The sequence below is a fragment of the Hyperoodon ampullatus genome, assembly GCF_949752795.1.
Source record: "Hyperoodon ampullatus genome assembly, chromosome: 2".
In the NCBI taxonomy this organism is placed as follows: domain Eukaryota; kingdom Metazoa; phylum Chordata; class Mammalia; order Artiodactyla; family Ziphiidae; genus Hyperoodon; species Hyperoodon ampullatus.
The window spans coordinates 125594002-125612177 of NC_136915.1; the positions used below are offsets into that span (position 1 = coordinate 125594002).

The 18176-nt window shown below is 38.8% G+C and overlaps 1 protein-coding gene across 1 annotated transcript in view; it reads right to left on the reverse strand.

Moving 5' to 3' along the window:
• The window catches only part of CATSPERE (catsper channel auxiliary subunit epsilon), a gene marked incomplete at both ends in the record, with an annotated part of 263608 nt that overhangs the window by 29796 nt on the left and 215636 nt on the right, over window positions 1–18176 (reverse strand). Inside the window, one exon of the mRNA XM_079696474.1 lies at window positions 273–372. Within this exon, the coding sequence (XP_079552600.1) occupies window positions 273–372 (100 nt within the window). The remainder of the gene's footprint in view (window positions 1–272; window positions 373–18176) is intronic.

An 18176-nucleotide genomic window follows, 5' to 3' on the forward strand; every position in this document is an offset into this window, starting at 1 on the left:
TACAATGTGGAGAGAAAATAAAATATTAATCAATAATTACATCGTCCTACTATAAACATTATCTTTTCTGACCCCTTTAAGTCCGTTCTATAGGACAGTGATTTCTTTTTTCATAAATGAATTTTCATAGTCATAGAATTCAATATAGGTCATATTTTTTTTCCTACCTACAGCTGCCTGGTTCTGTTTTCCTTAGATAATTTATATATAGATTTAAAATGGAAAGACGTCTAATTGCATGCTAAATTCTATTTAAATCCCAAATGTCATACCTTCTTCATAGTGTTGTTAAAGCTATAGTCATCCCTGCCATGTATTTCCCACACTATGAAATTTACTTCAACATCTTCAACATAGCCACTGTCATTGTATCTGAAAGAAACAGCAAACACAAAAATAATAGTTTAGTGCAGAAGGGCTAAAAGCTCCAGCTCTCAAGACAGATGTGCTTAGGTTTGAATCCTGTCTTTATCACTTAGTTTTGTGACCCTGGGGAAGTTATGTAAACTCTTGAAGCCTCAACTTTCTTATCTGAAAAATAATAACAGTACTTACAGTATAGGTTTCCTTCAGCTCTCAAAATAAATCTCATAGTAACGAAGCAGAAAATGTTCACTTTTTTAACAGTTGGAACCATAAATTCTCTTCAGTTTGATAGGAACCGTGTATTGATAAGGTGAGTAGGTGAGGCCATGCTGTCATGGCCGGTAGCAGGGAGAAAGATGGAAGGGAGCAATGAATGGAGGAAGGGCAAAGCAAGGGTTCCTTGGTGTTACTTAATCAGCAAATACTCTTTGGGTGCCTGTTATGTACCAGAGAATTAAAGCACAGAACTACTATGATTAGAACTGAGGGGCTTCCCTGGTGGTGCAGTGGTTGAGAGCCCGCCTGCTGATGTGGGGGACACGGGTTCGTGCCCCGGTTCGGGAAGATCCCACATGCCGCGGAGCGGCTGGGCCCGTGAGCCAATGCCGCTGAGCCTGCGCGTCCGGAGCCTGTGCTCCGCAATGTGAGAGGCCACAGCGGTGAGGGGCCCGCGTATCGCAAAAAAAAAGAACTGAGGAGGTACAGATCTCTCTGGAGGAACCAGCTGGAAGATGTGGCTAAGTGTTAGAGGATCAGCAGCTTCAGTAAGAGTTGAGGTGAGGTTGAGAAGCAGAAACAGTCGTAAGCTCCCTGGAGCTATATTCATGCACAACTCCTGCTCAGAGAATGCATGATGACTTCCACCAACAGCAGACACCAGCAGACAGTCCAACATGGACAGGGTGCCCACTCCCCTGATGTCAGGACTGGAGACACAAGTCCCACTGAGCTTACAGTATTTACCCCAAACTCAGTAAGTTTTAAAAGAGATGTATTACTTCAAATTGTTATGATTTTTTTCTGCTACCATATGAAAATAGGGCGTTGAGAAAAAAGCTAAAGTCAGTTACTGATAAAGTCATACCTTTGAATACCAGAGCTTGACTGTTTTAAAAATGGTTACATGCCTTCCTTCTCCATCAGTTATTGCCCATTTTTCTGAATGAAATTGTCCCCCACACCCCTTGGATGGAAATTTCACTTAGGACCTTGGTCTCAGGCAGGTTGCCTCAGTGTCTGATATATTTTCTTGCTTCACATCTCTGTGTCTATTCATAAAAAACAACAGATGCTTCACAGTGTCCCCTTACTCACTGCCCAGATCTCTGCCTGACTTTGCAGTCATTCTGTCTAGCTTTGCAGGTCGGCTATAACTCACTACCATCCAACCATGGTCGTGAAGAACAGTTTTTGTTCCTTTCTCACAAATTGAGAAGAAAACATTTTTAAGTGTCAGAAAGTGTTATCTGAGAAGCTATTTTGTTTCTATCTTTAATTAGTTTTTAGAAATCATAGAGATGAGCTCAGGTGTGGTTAAGTGGGGATTGGGGCAGTGGTTCTTCACTTCTTTCTTAGAATGTGATGGGGGTTATAGAGAACTCTAAACTCTAATGAGAGCTCTGGACCCTCCCCACAGGAAAATGCACAGGTGTGTGGGCATGCACACAATTTTCTATACAGTTTCAGAGATTTGGGCAAAGCTCTAATTCTAGGAGCTTTGGAAGGTGCAGCATGTTTGACTGCATCTTCTGAAAGCCATCAGATTCTTGAATTAATAAGAACTAGTTGCAAAGCCCTATGTTTTATTTAAATAAAAAGGATCTTAACTGAACTCTGAGCAGGCATCTTTTGACAATCACAAAAGCAATAAGCTACAGTGTCATCTAGTGGCAATAAGGATACATTGCATGACTCATACTTTCTGGGCTTATAATGATCTTTGATGTTCTATGTATCTCATTGAGAATATGGGACCAAAATACTTGCCTGTGTAAGCATGGCTTATTTTCATTAAACTTCATTAATGTGAGATATAATACTAATTAAACATGAGAGATTCATGAATGTTACTACATTTTGTAACTTCTCCCTACAATTTGTAACTTCTCCGCTATTGCAGTTCCACTTTGGGAGTTGGGAAGGAGAGACCTCTCTGTTGATCCATTAGACACATATGTTTTCAATCCTGTGTGGTCACTCTAGATAGCTCATTGTATTAACCTTGTCTTTTACTTTCTGTAATGTGGTGCTTTAATATCTAGGGCCTTGCTTACCTTGGAGGGATGCCCTTCCCAGGGTTAACTCCTAGAGATAGTAAACAGCTCTCCTAGGAATGCCTTTCATATGCAAACCAACCAATCCAGAGCCCATACCCCCAGCCACCTCCTTTATGGGTTGTCACACTGGGCCACTATCTACCTGCCCTAATCACCCCAAGATCAGGTACTAGACAACAAGACAGTATTTACACCCAGAGCCCACTGAAATTACTCATAATAGCCAATCCTAAACCTGCTTACCCTGTCTCATCAATTCCTTCCCACAGAAAACACAATAAAGACTCTTACCTCTGTTTTCCCCTCACTTCCTCTGTCTCCTGACAGACCCTGGTGCTTCCTTCTGAGGCCCTACATGGTGTGCTGTGCCTCCTGTTTCTTGGGATTGGTATTTACAATATATACCTTCCTTCATGAAAGTCATTTCCACGTCTGTGTGTCTTACCATATCTGATTAAGACAAATCTTGAGTAGCCCTAAAGCATGCCATTACCTGTTACTGAACTTCCTGCATCACAGTAGAGCAATTATGTCCCACTGTTTCCTCTGGGTTGCTTCTGTAGCACCAAATTCTGGTTTAGGATGGGTTGTCATGGGAATTAAGAAAGCAAAGAGGCAGGTGGGATGACATATTCCTAGGTGGATCATACTCCTAGGACTTGCTTTATTCTTATTAATGTTTGATAGTGAATCTATTATCGTTTTATCTGTAAAATTCTGCCCAACCTCGTTCCTGAGCCATTCTCTACAAAGGTAAGGCATTTATTATAATTTAGAGACCTAGTCCACACACTAATTTCCTAGTGACTACCCATGTCTGCCTGTTTTCTCAAGGCTTAATTAATTAGCACCCAAATTTGCCTCTGATAAATACCTAATTGAACACTGGGTTATCAACTATGTATTGCTATAGTTCAGTTGAATTGAACACTGAGCCTTATTGATCTGACTGCCCCTCTGTAGTTAACTTCAACTATTCAATCGATTATCCTAGAAGAATTGGAGGCAACAAGCTTTATCAAGTGATTCCTTGTTGCAGAGATACAAAAAGTTACCCCTAGGGAAAAGTACTGCCACAATAGTCCAAAGTAGTGCTGCTCCAAAAGTCCACTTTCTGACCCCAACATCTTCCATCTTTCACATCCTCTCACCTGCCCCTTGACCTCACAGGTACTTCCAGTCCTCTGTTTCCTAACTGCTTTCCTGCTACACAGAAGTTCCTTTCTAGCTGCTCTTCCTTCCCCAATCAGCCCAATCTCATGGTTGATCATCTGACCTGCTCTCTCACTAGCATCCTGGATGCACTCAACTGTTCCTCCCTTTGCATGTAATATCTAACCTAAACATTGGATGGTACCTATGACTTCTTCATCTGTGCATGTGCTACTCAGACATTCAGTGTGTGTGAGGATTGGACCCACTCATGGTATCTTACCTCAGTTGTGCCTTTGGTGTTGTCCAGTAATCTTTTTACTGGCCCTTAGCCAGCCCCTTCTCATATTACCCTCAGTGACCTTTGACATTCTCCTCAAAGACCCTCCTCAACCCCTCCCTTCTCTCAGTTTAGAGGTGGTCCTCCTTTCTACTTCATGTAAGTAAATCGAGGCTATCAGACATGACCTTTCTCAACTCCTACATTCCTATTTCCAAACCAGTCACTTTCTGCATTTATTTTTACTCCTTCCCTCCAAGTCTCAGAGGATGAATTGCCCTTTCAACTTTGCCACATGGGCATTTGATTCAACTTCCCCAGTTTTCTTCACGGACCTTGCGCCTGTAGCTTAGGCACTTATTTTTTTTTAATTAGGAAATATTTCATATATGCAGAAGAACACAGAGAATAATGTGAAAATTATTACTTATCATTTCCATCCTGGTTTTATACTTTACTTATATGTAAATGTATCCACAAATCATATATAGTATTGATTTATGGGTTTGAAAATATACATACATGATATTATACTGTGAATATCTTTTGGTGATGTTTTTTTTTCCACTCAATATTAGGTTTTGAGATAAAGCCATAGAAATTTCCAGTCTCTTGATCTCTGTTTTCCTCAGCAGGTCCTTCCTCGTCTCTCTTCCTTCCCTATCCAACCTGAACTTCATGGCTGATCATTTGATTCCCCCTTACAAGAATCCTAGTTCATTCATTTTAACTGCTATTTGGCATTCCATTGTCTAAATACACAGGGTATTCATCCAAATGTTCACTGTATTTTACCTTACATATATTTCACCACAATTTTTAAAAATCTGTACTTAAAAGATACCATAAATAAACATTTCAACCATCTGTCTTTTTTACTTTGTTTATGGTGTCTTCCACCGCAGATTTTTAAAAATTGAAGTATAGTCGATTTACAATACAGTTAAGTCCCCTACATATGAACCTGTTCCATTCTCAGAGTGAGGTTGTAAGTCCAATTTGTTTTGTAAGTCCAATTTATTTGTAAGTCCAACAAAGTTAGCCTAGGTACCCAACTAACACAATTGGCTATATAGTACTGTACTGTAATAGGTTTATAATACTTTCCACACAAATAATACATAAAAGCAAAGAAACACAAAAAAATAAGAAAACATTTTTAATCTTACAGTAAAGTACCTTGAAAAGTACAGTAGTACCAGCTACATCACTGCTGGTTTTACACTTGCTTCCAGAATCCTGGGCTTGAAATAAAGATACTGTACTACGGTTCTACACAGTACAGCACAGTAAAGTACACAAAAGCACAACCACTTGTAAAGCATGCACACACATGACAAAGTACACCAGACACGTGAATTAACTTACGTGATTGGACATGTGAACGCACGTTCGCATCTTTGAAAGTTGAAGGTTCATATGTAGGGGACTTACTGTATTATTTAGTTTAAGGTGTACAACATAATTGCTGGATCATATGGTAGTTCTACTTTTAGTTTTTTGAGGAACCTCCGTAGTGTTTTCCATAGTGGATGCACCAATTTACATTCCACCAACAGTGTAAAAAACTTCCCTTCTCTCCACATCCTCACCAACATTTATCATTTGTAGACTTTTTGATGATAGCCATTCTGACAGGTGTGAGGTAATATTTCAATATTTTTAGAGATTATTTAACTAACTATTATTTAACTAACTATTAATCTAAATAATCTTATAGATTAATCTATGATTTTATAGATTATTTAAATAACTCCATTTAAAGTTATTACAAAGTAATGGCTATACTCCCTGTGCTGAACAATATATCCTTGTTGCTTATTTATTTTATACATAGTAGTTTGTGTCTCTTAATCCCATACCCCTATCTTGCCTCTCCCCTTTTCCGCCTCCACTGAAAAACAAAGGTTTTTGTTTTCTATATCTGTGAGTGTCTCTGTTTTGTAATATACATTTGTTTCTTTTATTTTTTAGATTCTACGTATAAGTGATAACATAGAGTATTTGCCTTTCTCTCTCTGACTTATTTCACTAGGAATAATATTTTCTGGGTCCATCCATGTTGTTGCAAATGACAGAATTTCATTCTTTTTTATGGCTAAGTAATATTCCATTGTGTGTGTGTGTGTGTGTGTGTGTGTGTGTGTGTATACCACTTCTTCATTATCATTTGTTAATGGACACTTAGGTTGCTTCCATATCTTGGCTATTATAAATAATGCTACTATAAACATTGGGATGCATGTATCTTTTCAAATCAGTGTTTTCATTTTCTTTGTATATATATCCACCAGTGGAACTGCTGGATCATATGGTAGTCTATTTTTAGTTTTTTGAGGAAACTCTGTACTGTTTTCCATAGTGGATGCACCAATTTACATTCCACCAACAGTGTACAAATGTTCCCTTCTCTCCACATCCTCACCAACCTTTCTTATTTGTAGACTTTCTGATGGTAGCCATTCTGACAGGTGTGAGGTGATATTTCATTGTGGCTTTGATTTGCATTTCTCTAATAATTAGCAATGTTGGGCGTATTTTCATGTGCCTGTTTACCATCTGTGCGTCTTCTTTGGAAAAATGTCTATTCAGGTCTTCTGCCCATTTTGTAATGTGTTTTTTTTTTTTGGATATTGAGTTGTATGAATTGTTTATATATTTTGGATACTAACCCCTTATTGGTCATATCATTTGCAAATATTTTCTCCCATTCTGTAGGTTGTAGTTTTGTTTTGTCAGTGGTTTCCTTTGCTGTGCAAAAGCTTTTAAGTTTGAATTAGACCCCATATGTTTATTTTTGCTTTTGTTTCTTTTTCCTTAGGAGACATATCCAAAAAAATATTGCTACTGTTCATGTCAAAGAGTGTTCTGCCTATGTTATCTTCTAGAATTTTTATGGTTAAGGTCCTACATTTAGGTCTTTAATCCATTTTGATTTCATTGATGTATATGGTGTGAGGAAATGTTCTAATTTCAGTCTTTTGCATGTAGCTGTCCTGTTTTCTCAGCACCACTTCTTGAAGAGACTCTCTTTTCTTCATTTTCTTGCCTCCTTTGTCATAGATTAATTGACCATAAGTGTGTGGGTTTATTTCTGGGCTCTCTATTCTGTTTCATTGACCTATATATCTGTTTTTGTGCCAGTACAATGCTGTTTTGATTACTATAGCTCTGTAGTATAGTCTGAAGTGAGGGAGTGTGAACCTTCTAGATTTGTTCATTTTTCTCAAGATTGCTTTGGCTATTATTCAGGGTCTTTTGTGTTTCCATATAAATTTTAGGGTGATTTGTTCTAGTTCTGTGAAAAATGTCATAGGTATTTTGACAGGGATTGCATTAAATATGTAGATTGCTTTGGGTAGTATGAATAGTATGAACATTTTAATATTACTTCTTCCAGTCCAAGAACACAGGATATCTTTCCATTTCTTTGTATCATCCTCAATTTCCTTCATCAATGTTTTATAGGTTTCAGAGTATAGGTCTTTCACCTCCTTGGTTAAGTTTATTCCTAGGTATTTTATTCTTTTTGATATAATTTTAAACTTGATTGCTTTCTTGCTTTTTCTTTCTGATAGTTCATTATTAGTATATAGAAAAACAACAGATTTCTATATATTAATCTTGTACCCTGCAACTTTACTGAATTCATTAATTAGTTCTAATAGCTTTTTTTGGTGGAGACATTAGGATTTTCTACATATAGTATCATGTCATCTGCAAATAGTAATAGTTTTATTTCTTCCAATTTGATGCTTTTTGTTTCTTTTCCTTGTCTGATTGTTATGGCTAGGACTTCCAATACTATGTTAAATAGAAGTGTTGAGAGTAGGCATCTTTGCTTTGTTCCTGATTTTAGAGGAAAGGCTTTCATTGGGTGTGACGTTAGCTCTGGGTTTGTCATAAATGGCCTTTATTATTTTGAAATATGTTCCCCCTATACCCACTTTGATGAGAGTTTTTATCATGAATGGATGTTGAATTTTGTCAAATGCTTTCTCTGAGCCTATTGAGATGATTATATGACCGTTATCCTCTCTTTTGTTAATGTGGTGTTTCACATTGATTGATTTGTGAATATTGAACCATTCTTGCATCCCTGAAATAAATCACACTTGATCATTTTATATATTGTTGAATTCACTTTGCTAATATTTTGTTGAGGGTTTTTGCATCTAAATTCATCAGAGATGTTGGCCTGTAATTCTCTTTTTTGTAGTGTCTTTGTCTGGGGTGGTATCAGGGTAATTGTGGCCATGAAGAATGAATTTGGGAGCATTCCAATTTTTGGAATAGTTTGAAAAGGATAGATATTAGCTCTTCTTTGTGTGTTTGGTAGAATTCCCCTGTGAAGCTCTTCAGTCCTAGACTTTTGTTTCCTGGGAGTTTTTTTAATTAAAATTCAATTTCACTACTAGTGATAAGTTGGTTCAGATTGATTGTCTATTTCTTCCTGATCCAGTCATGGAAGGTTGTATGTTTCTACAAATTTGTCCATTTCTTCTAGCTTGTACAACTTGTTGGCATATAACTGTTAATAGTATTCTCTTATGATTTTTTGTATCTCTGTGATGTTGGTTGTTGTTTCTTCTCCTTAATTTCTTATTTTATTTGGGTACTCTCTTTTCTTCTAGATGAGCCTGGCTAAAGGTTCATTAATTTTGTTTATGTTTTCCAAAAACCAGCTGTTGCTTTTATTGATCTTTTCTATTTTTTCTTGGTCTCTATTTTATTTATTTTCTCTCTGATCTTTATTATTTTTTTGCTTCTGCTTATTTTGGGCTTTGTTTATTTCTCTTTTTCTAATTCATTTAGGTGATAGGCTAGGTTGTTTATTTGAGATTTTTCTTATTTCTTGAGGTAGGCTTGTATTGCTATAAACTTCCTTCTTAGAACTGCTTTTGCTGCATCCCATAGATTTGGGAAAGTTGTGTTTCCATTTTCATTTGTCTCAAGTAGTTTTTGATTTCCTCTTTGATTTTTTGCATTGACTCATTGGTTTTTTTACTTGTGTGTTGTTTAATCTCCACGTGTTTGTGCTTTTCCCATTTTTCTTCCTGTGATTGATTTCTAGTTTCATACTGTTGTGGTCAGAAAAAAATGCTTGATATAATTTCTGTCCTTCTAAATTTGTTGAGACTTGTTTTTTGGCCTAGCACGTGATCTATTCTTGAGAACATTCCATGTGCACTTGAATAGAATGTGTATTCTGCTGGTTTTGAATGGAATGTCCTGTAGATATCTATTAAGTCCAATTGGTCTATTGTGTCATTTAAGACCACTGTTGCCTTATTGATTTTCTGTCTGGTGATTCGTCCATTGACGTAAGTGGGGTGTTAAAGTCCCCTACTCTTATTGTATTATTGTCAGTTTCTCCCTTTATGTCTGTTAATATTTGCCTGATATATCTAGGTGCTCCTATATTAGGTGTATGTATGTTAACAAGTGTAACATTCTCTTCTTGTATTGATTCCTTTATCATTATATAATGCCTTTCTTTGTCTTTTATTATAGACCTTGTTTTAAAGTCTATTTTGCCTGATATGAGTATTGCTATCCCTGCTTTCTTGTTGTTTCCATTTGCATGAAGTATCTTTTACCATCCCCTCGTTTTCAGTTTGTGTGTATTTTTAGTTCTGAAGTGCATGTCTTGTAAGCAGCATATAGATGGGTCTTGTTTTTTAATCCAATCACTGACCTATGTCTTTTGATTAGTGCATTTAGTCCATTGACATTTAAAGTAGTTATTGATAGGTATGTATTAATGTGGTTTTGTTACTTGTTTTCTGGTTGTTTTTGTAGTTCTTCTCGGTTCTTTTAGTTTCTTCCCTTGTGATTTGATGATTGTCTTTAGTGGTATGTTTTTGTTCCTTTTTCTCTAGTTTCCATGTATCTAGTATATGTTTCTGATTTGTGGTTGCCACAAGGTTCCAACATATTGACCTATAACTACATCTGTTTTAAACAGGTAGTCCTTTAAGTTCAAGCACAATCTAAAAGATCTACAGTTTTTACTTCCTTCCACCACATTTTTGGTTTTGATGTCATATTTTGTATCTTCATGTTTATCCCTTTACTAATTATTGTAGTTATTGTTGATTTTATATTTTTTGTTTTTTAATCTTCATACTAGCTTATTTCAGTGGTTGATCCTCAGCCCTTACTATATACTTGTCTTTACTATAGATTCCTTTTTTTCCTTTCCTGTAGATTCTTTCTTCTTGTTATAGCCTATTCTTTTCCACTTAAAGAAGACTCTTTAACATTTCTTTTAGGGTAGCTTTAGTATTAATGCACTTTTTTAGTTTTTGCTAGTCTGAGAAGTTCTTTATCTATCCTTCAATTCTAAATAATAATCATGACGGGCAAAGTATCCTAGGTTGAAGATTATTCCCTTTTAGCACTTTGTATAGATCACGCCATTCCCTTCTGGCCTGCAAAGTTTCTGCAGAAATATCAGCTGATAGCCCTATGGGTGTTCCCTTGTATATGACTTTTTGTTTTTCTCTTGTTACCTTTAGAATTCTCTCTTTATTTTTAACCTTTGCTATTTTAATTATGATATGTCTCGGTTTGGGTCTGTTTGAGTTTATTTTGTTTGGGACCCTCTGTGCTTTCTGAACTTGGATATCTGTTTCCTTCTTCAGGTTTGGGAATTTTTCAGCCATATTTCATCAAATACATTTTCAACCCTCTTCTTTCTCTCTTCTTCTTCTGGGAACCTTATAATGTGCATGTTGATATGCTTGATGCTGTCTCAAAGATCCCTTAAAACTATTCTAATTTTTTTTCTTTTTGCTCTTCTGATTGGGTGATTTCTATTATTCTATCTTCCAGATCACTTATGCATTCTTCTTCTTTTTTTTTACATCTTTATTGGAGTATAATTGCTTTACAGTGTTGTGTTAGTTTCTGCTTTATAACAAAGTGAATAAGTTATAAATATACATATGTTCCCATATCTCTTCCCTCTTGCATCTCCCTTCCTCCCACCCTCCCTATCCCACCCATCTAGGCGGTCACAAAGCACCGAGCTGATCTCCCTGTGCTATGCGGCTGCTTCCCACTAGCTATCTACCTTACGTTTGGTAGTGTATATATGTCCATGCCACTCTCTCACTTTGTCACAGCTTACCCTTCCCCCTCCCCATATCCTCAATTTTGTTCTCTAGTAGGTCTGTGTCTTTATCCCCGTCTTACCCCTAGGTTCTTCATGACATTTTTTTCTTAGATTCCATATATATGTGTTAGCATACGGTATTTGTCTTTCTCCTTCTGACTTACTTTACCCTGTATGACAGACTCTAGGTCCATCCGCCTCACTACAAATGACTCAATTTCGTTACTTTTTATGGCTGAGTAATATTCCATTGTATATATGTGCCACATCTTCTTTATCCATTCATCCGATGATGGGCACTTAGGTTGTTTCCAGCTCCTGGCTATTGTAAATAGAGCTGCAATGAACATTTTGGTACACGACTCTTTTTGAATGATGGTTTTCTCAGGGTATATGCCCAGTAGTGGGATTGCTGGGTCATATGGTAGTTCTATTTGTAGTTTTTTAAGGAACGTCCATACTGTTCTCCATAGTGGCTGTACCAATTCACATTCCCACCAGCAGTGCAAGAGTGTTCCCTTTTTTCCACACCCTCTCCAGCATTTATTGTTTCTAGATTTTTTGATGATGGCCATTCTAACTGGTGTGAGATGATATCTCATTGTAGTTTGGATTTGCATTTCTCTAATGAGTAAAGATGTTGAGCATCCTTTCATGTGTTTGTTGGTAGTCTGTATACCTTCTGTGGAGAAATGTCTATTGAGGTCTTCTGCCCATTTTTGGATTGGGTTGTTTTTTTGTTATTGAGCTGCATGAGCTGCTTATAAATTTTGGAGATTAATCCTTTGTCAGTTGCTTCATGTGCAAATATTTTCTCCCATTCTGAGGGTTGTCTTTTGGTCTTGTTTATGGTTTCCTTTGCTGTGCAAAAGCTTTGAAGTGTCATTAGGTCCCATGTGTTTATTTTTGTCTTTATTTCCATTACTCTAGGAGGTGGGTCCAAAAGGATCTTGCTGTGATTTATGTCATAGAGTGTTCTGCCTATGTTTTCCTCTAAGAGTTTGATAGTGTCTGGCCTTACATTTAGGTCTTTAATCCATTTTGAGCTTATTTTTGTGTATGGTGTTAGGGAGTGATCTAATCTCATACTTTTACATGTCCCTATCCAGTTTTCCCAGCACCACTTATTGAAGAGACTGTCCTTTCTCCACTGTACATTCCTGCCTCCTTTATCAAAGATAAGGTGACCATATGTGCGTGGGTTTATCTCTGGGCTTTCTATCCTGTTCCATTGATCTATCTTTCTGTTTTTGTGCCAGTACCATACTGTCTTGATTACTGTAGCTTTGTAGTATAGTCTGAAGTCAGGGAGCCTGATTCCTCCAGCTCCATTTTTCGTTCTCAAGATTGCTTTGGCTATTCGGGGTCTTTTGTGTTTCCATACAAATTGTGAAATTTTTTGCTCTAGTTCTGTGAAAAATGACAGTGGTAGTTTGATAGGGATTGCATTGAATCTGTAGATTGCTTTGGGTATTAGAGTCATTTTCACAATGTTGATTCTTCCAATCCAAGAACATGGTACATCTCTCCATCTATTTGTATCATCTTTAATTTCTTTCATCAGTGTCTTATAATTTTCTGCATACAGGTCTTTTGTCTCCTTAGGTAGGTTTATTCCTAGATATTTTATTCTTTTTGTTGCAATGGTAAATGGGAGTGTTTCCTTGATTTCACTTTCAGATTTTTCATCATTAGTATATAGGAATGACAGAGATTTCTGTGCATTAATTTTGTATCCTGCTACTTTACCAAATTCATTGATTAGCTCTAGTAGTTTTCTGGTAGCATCTTTAGGATTCTCTATGTATAGTATCATGTCATCTGCAAACAGTGACAGCTTTACTTCTTCTTTTCCAATTTGGATTCCTTTTATTTCCTTTTCTTCTCTGATTGCTGTGGCTAAAACTTCCAAAACTATGTTGAATAAGAGTGGTGAGAGTGGGCAACCTTGTCTTGTTCCTGATCTTAGTGAAAATGGTTTCAGTTTTTCACCATTGAGGATGATGCTGGCTGTGGGTTTGTCATATATGGCCTTTATTATGTTGAGGAAAGTTCCCTCTATGCCTACTTTCTGCAGGGTTTTTATCATAAATGGGTGTTGAATTTTGTCAAAAGCTTTCTCTGCATCTATTGAGATGATCATATGGTTTTTCTCCTTCAATTTGTTAATATGGTGTATCACATTGATTGATTTGCGTATATTGAAGAATCCTTGCATTCCTGGAATAAACCCCACTTGATCATGGTGTATGATCCTTTTAATGTGCTGTTGGATTCTGTTTGCTAGTATTTTGTTGAGGATTTTTGCATCTATGTTCATCAGTGATATTGGCCTGTAGTTTTCTTTCTTTGTGACATCCTTGCCTGGTTTTGGTATCAAGGTGATGGTGGCCTCGTAGAATGAGTTTGGGAGTGTTCCTCCCTCTGCTATATTTTGGAAGAGTTTGAGAAGGATAGGGGTTAGCTCTTCTCTAAATGCTTGATAGAATTCTCCTGTGAAGCCATCTGGTCCTGGGCTTTTGTTTGTTGCAAGATTTTAAATCACAGTTTCAATTTCAGTGCTTGTGATTGGTCTGTTCATATTTTCTATTTCTTCCTGATTCAGTCTTGGCAGGTTGTGCATTTCTAAGAATTTGTCCATTTCTTCCAGGTTGTCCATTTTATTGGCATAGAGTTGCTTATAGTAATCTCTCATGATCTTTTGTATTTCTGCAGTGTCAGTTGTTACTTCTCCTTCTTCATTTCTAATTCTATTGATTTGAGTCTTCTCCCTTTTTTTCTTGATGTGTCTGGCTAATGATTTATCAATTTTGTTTATCTTCTCAAAGAACCAGCTTTTAGTTTTATTGATCTTTGCTATCGTTTCCTTCATTTCTTTTTCATTTATTTCTGATCTGATTTTTATGATTTCTTTCCTTCTGCTAACTTTGGGATGTTTTTGTTCTTCTTTCTCTAATTGCTTTAGGTGCAAGGTTAGGCTGTTTATTCGAGATGTTTCCTGTTTCTTAAGGTGGGATTCTATTGCTATAAACTTCCCTCTTAGAACTGCTTTTGCTGCATCCCATAGGTTTTGTGTCGTCGTGTCTCCATTGTCATTTGTTTCTAGGTATTTTTTAATTTCCTCTTTGATTTCTTCAGTGATCACTTCGTTATTAAGTAGTGTGCTGTTTAGCTTCCATGTGTTTGTATTTTTTACAGCTCTTTTCCTGTAATTGATATCTAGTCTCATAGCATTGTGGTTGGAAAAGATACTTGATACAATTCCAATTTTCTTAAATTTACCAAGGCTTGATTTGTGACCCAAGATATGATCTATCCTGGAGAATGTTCCATGAGCACTTGAGAAAAATGTGTATTCTGTTGTTTTTGGATGGAATGTCCTATAAATATCAATTAAGTCCATCTTGTTTAATGTATCATTTAAAGCTTGTGTTTCCTTATTTATTTTCATTTTGGATGATCTGTCCATTGGTGAAAGTGGGGTGTTAAAGTCCCCTACTATGATTGTGTTACTGTCGATTTCTCCTTTTATGGCTGTTAGTATTTGCCTTATGTATTGAGGTGCTCCTATGTTGGGTGCATAAATATTTACAATTGTTATATCTTCTTCTTGGATCGATCCCTTGATCATTATGTAGTGTCCTTCTTTGTCTTTTCTAGTAGTCTTTATTTTAAAGTCTATTTTGTCTGATATGAGAATTGCTACTCCAGGTTTCTTTTGGTTTCCATTTGCATGGAATATCTTTTTCCATCCCCTTACTTTCAGTCTGTATGTGTCTCTAGGTCTGAAGTGGGTCTCTTGTAGACAGCATATATATGGGTCTTGTTTTTGTATCCATTCAGCCAATTTGTGTCTTTTGGTGGGAGCATTTAGTCCATTTACATTTAAGGTAATTATCGATATGTATGTTCCTATTCCCATTTTCTTAATTGTTTTGGGTTCGTTATTGTAGGTCTTTTCCTTCTGTTGTGTTTCTTGCCTAGAGAAGTTCCTTTAGCATTTGTTGTAAAGCTGGTTTGGTGGTGCTGAACTCTCTCAGCTTTTGCTTGTCTGTAAACGTTTTAATTTCTCCATCAAATCTGAATGAGATCCTTGCTGGGTAGAGTAATCTTGGTTGCAGGTTTCTCTCCTTCATCACTTTAATTATGTCCTGCCACTCCCTTCTGGCTTGTAGAGTTTCTGCTGAGAGATCAGCTGTTATCCTGATGGGGATTCCCTTGTGTGTTATTTGTTGTTTTTGCCTTGCTGCTTTTAATATGATTTCTTTGTGTTTAATTTTTGACAGTTTGATTAATATGTGTCTTGGCGTATTTCTCCTTGGATTTATTCTGTATGGGACTCTCTGTGCCTCCTGGACTTGATTAACTATTTCCTTTCCCATATTAGGGAAGTTTTCAACTCTAATCTCTTCAAATATTTTCTCAGTCCCTTTCTTTTTCTCTTCTTCTTCTGGAACCCCTATAATTCGAATGTTGGTGCGTTTAATGTTGTCCCAGAGGTCTCTGAGACTGTCCTCTGTTCTTTTCATTCTTTTTTCTTTATTTTGCTCTGCATCAGTTATTTCCACTATTTTATCTTCCACCTCACTTATCCGTTCTTCTGCCTCAGTTATTCTGCTATTGATCCCATCTAGAGTATTTTTCATTTCATTTATTGTGTTTTTAATTGATGCTTGATTCATCTTTAGTTCTTCTAGGTCCTTGTTAACTGTTTCTTGCATGTTGTCTCTTCTACTTCCAAGATTTTGGATCTTGGAAATAGAATCTTGGATCATCTTTACCATCATTATTCTGAATTCTTTTTCAGGTAGACTGCCTATTACCTCTTCATTTGTTAGGTCTGGTGGGTTTTTATCTTGCTCCTTCTCCTGCTGTGTGTTTTTCTGCCTTCTCATTTTGCTTATGTTACTGTGTTTGGGGTCTCCTTTTTGCAGGCTGCAGGTTCGTAGTTCCCGTTGTTTTTGGTGTCTGTCCCCAGTGGCTAAGGTTGGTTTAGTGGGTTGTGTAGGCTTCCTGGTGGAGGGGACTAGTGCCTGTGTTCTGGTGGATGAGGCTGGATCTTGTCTTTCTGGTGGGCAGGTCCACGTCTGGTGGTGTGTTTTGGGGTGTCTGTGGACTTTTTATGATTTTAGGCCACCTCTCTGCTAATGGGTGGCGTTGTGTTCCTGTCTTGCTAGTTTTTTGGCATAGGGTGTCCAGCATTGTAGCTTGCTGGTCGTTGAGTGAAGCTGGGTGCTGGTGTTGAGATGGAGATCTCTGGAAGATTTTCGCCGTTTGATATTATGTGGAGCTGGGAGGTCTCTTGTGGACCAGTGTCCTGAAGTTGTCTCTCCCACCTCAGAGGCACAGCACTGACTCCTGGCTCCTCAGTTTGGGATTATTTGTTGTCTATTCATGTATTCCACAGATGCAGGGTACATCAAGTTGATTGTGGAGCTTTAATCCGCTGCTTCTGAGGCTGCTGGGAGAGGTTTCCCTTTCTCTTCTTTGTTCTCACAGCTCCTGGGTCTCAGCTTTGGATTTGGCCCCGCCTCTGCGTGTAGGTCGCTGGAGGGCGTCTGTTCTTCGCTCAGACAGGACAGGGTTAAAGGAGCAGCCTCTTCGGGGACTCTGGCTCACTCAGGCCGGGCGGGAGGGAGGGGCACGGAGTGCGGGGCGAGCCTGCAGCAGCAGAGGTCGGCGTGACGTTGCACCAGCCCGAGGCGCGCCGTGCGCTCTCCCAGGGAAGCCGCCCCTGGATCCCGGGACCCCGGCAGTGGCGGGCTGCACAGGCTCTCGGAAGGGCGGTGTGGACAGTGACCTGCGCTTGCACACAGGCTTCTTGGCGGCGGCAGCAGCAGCCCCAGTGTCCCACGCCCGTCACTGGGCTCCGCGCTTTCAGTCGTGACTCGCGCCCGTCTGTGGAGCCCCTTTAAGCAGCGCTCTTAATCCCTTCTCCTCGCGCACCAGGGAACCAAGAGGGAAGAAAAAGTCTCTTGCCTCTTCGGCAGCTCCAGAGTTTTCCCGGACTCCCTTCCGGCTAGCTGTGGCACATTAGTCCCCTTCAGGCTGAGTTCTCGCCGCCAGCCCCAGTCCTCTCCCTGCGCTCTGACCGAAGCCCGAGCCTCAGCTTCCAGCACCGCCCGCCCCGGCGGGCGAGCAGACAAGCCTCTCGGGCTGGTGAGTGCCGCTCGGCACAGATCCTCTGTGCGGGAATCTCTCCGCTTTGCCTTACCCAGGTATGTGGGGAGTTTCTTGCCTTTTGGGAGGTCTGGGGTCTTCTGCCAGCGTTCAGTAGGTGTTCTGTAGGAGTTGTTCCACGTGTAGCTGTATTTCTGGTGTATCCGTGGGGAGGAAGGTGATCTCCGCGTCTTACTCTTCCGCTATCTTACCCGGAAGTCTCAATGCTTTGACTCTTTATCTGGTAAATTGTTTACCTCTTTTTCACTGGTTGTTTTTTCAGGGGTTTATCTGTTGCTCTTTCAATTGAAACAAATTCCTCTGTATTCTCATTTTGCTCAACTCTCTCTGTGTGTATGAAATTAGATGAAACAGTTACCTATTGCAGTCTTGAAGGGGTGTCCCTTTATGAGAGCATCCCTATACAGTGTGCATGTGCCCAGTGGCTTTGGTGGGAGAGTTGGATCTGAAGTGAACCAAGTCCTATCTTTTTGCAGGGTGTATTGGCCACCATTACCTTGGTAGGATGTGGGACTGGAGATGGTAGGACCAGAGCCAGGTGTAAGCCAGGGCTTCTCCTCTGCCCTATAAAGGGAGGGGTCGAATCCCAAGTTGCTTCAGGGCTTCAGAAGCCCTGAAGTTTGGGTCTGAGCTGGCTCTGTTCCCTTTAAGAGTGTGCTCTCCTGCCTCCCAGCACTGGAACCCTCATCCCAGAAGGAAGCAGTGCTGGAATAAGAGGGGCTAGCATGGATGCTCGGCATGTGTCAGGGTACAGGCTGTGGTGGTCTGGCTGGGGTCAGACACCTGGACTGTTTCCAATGTG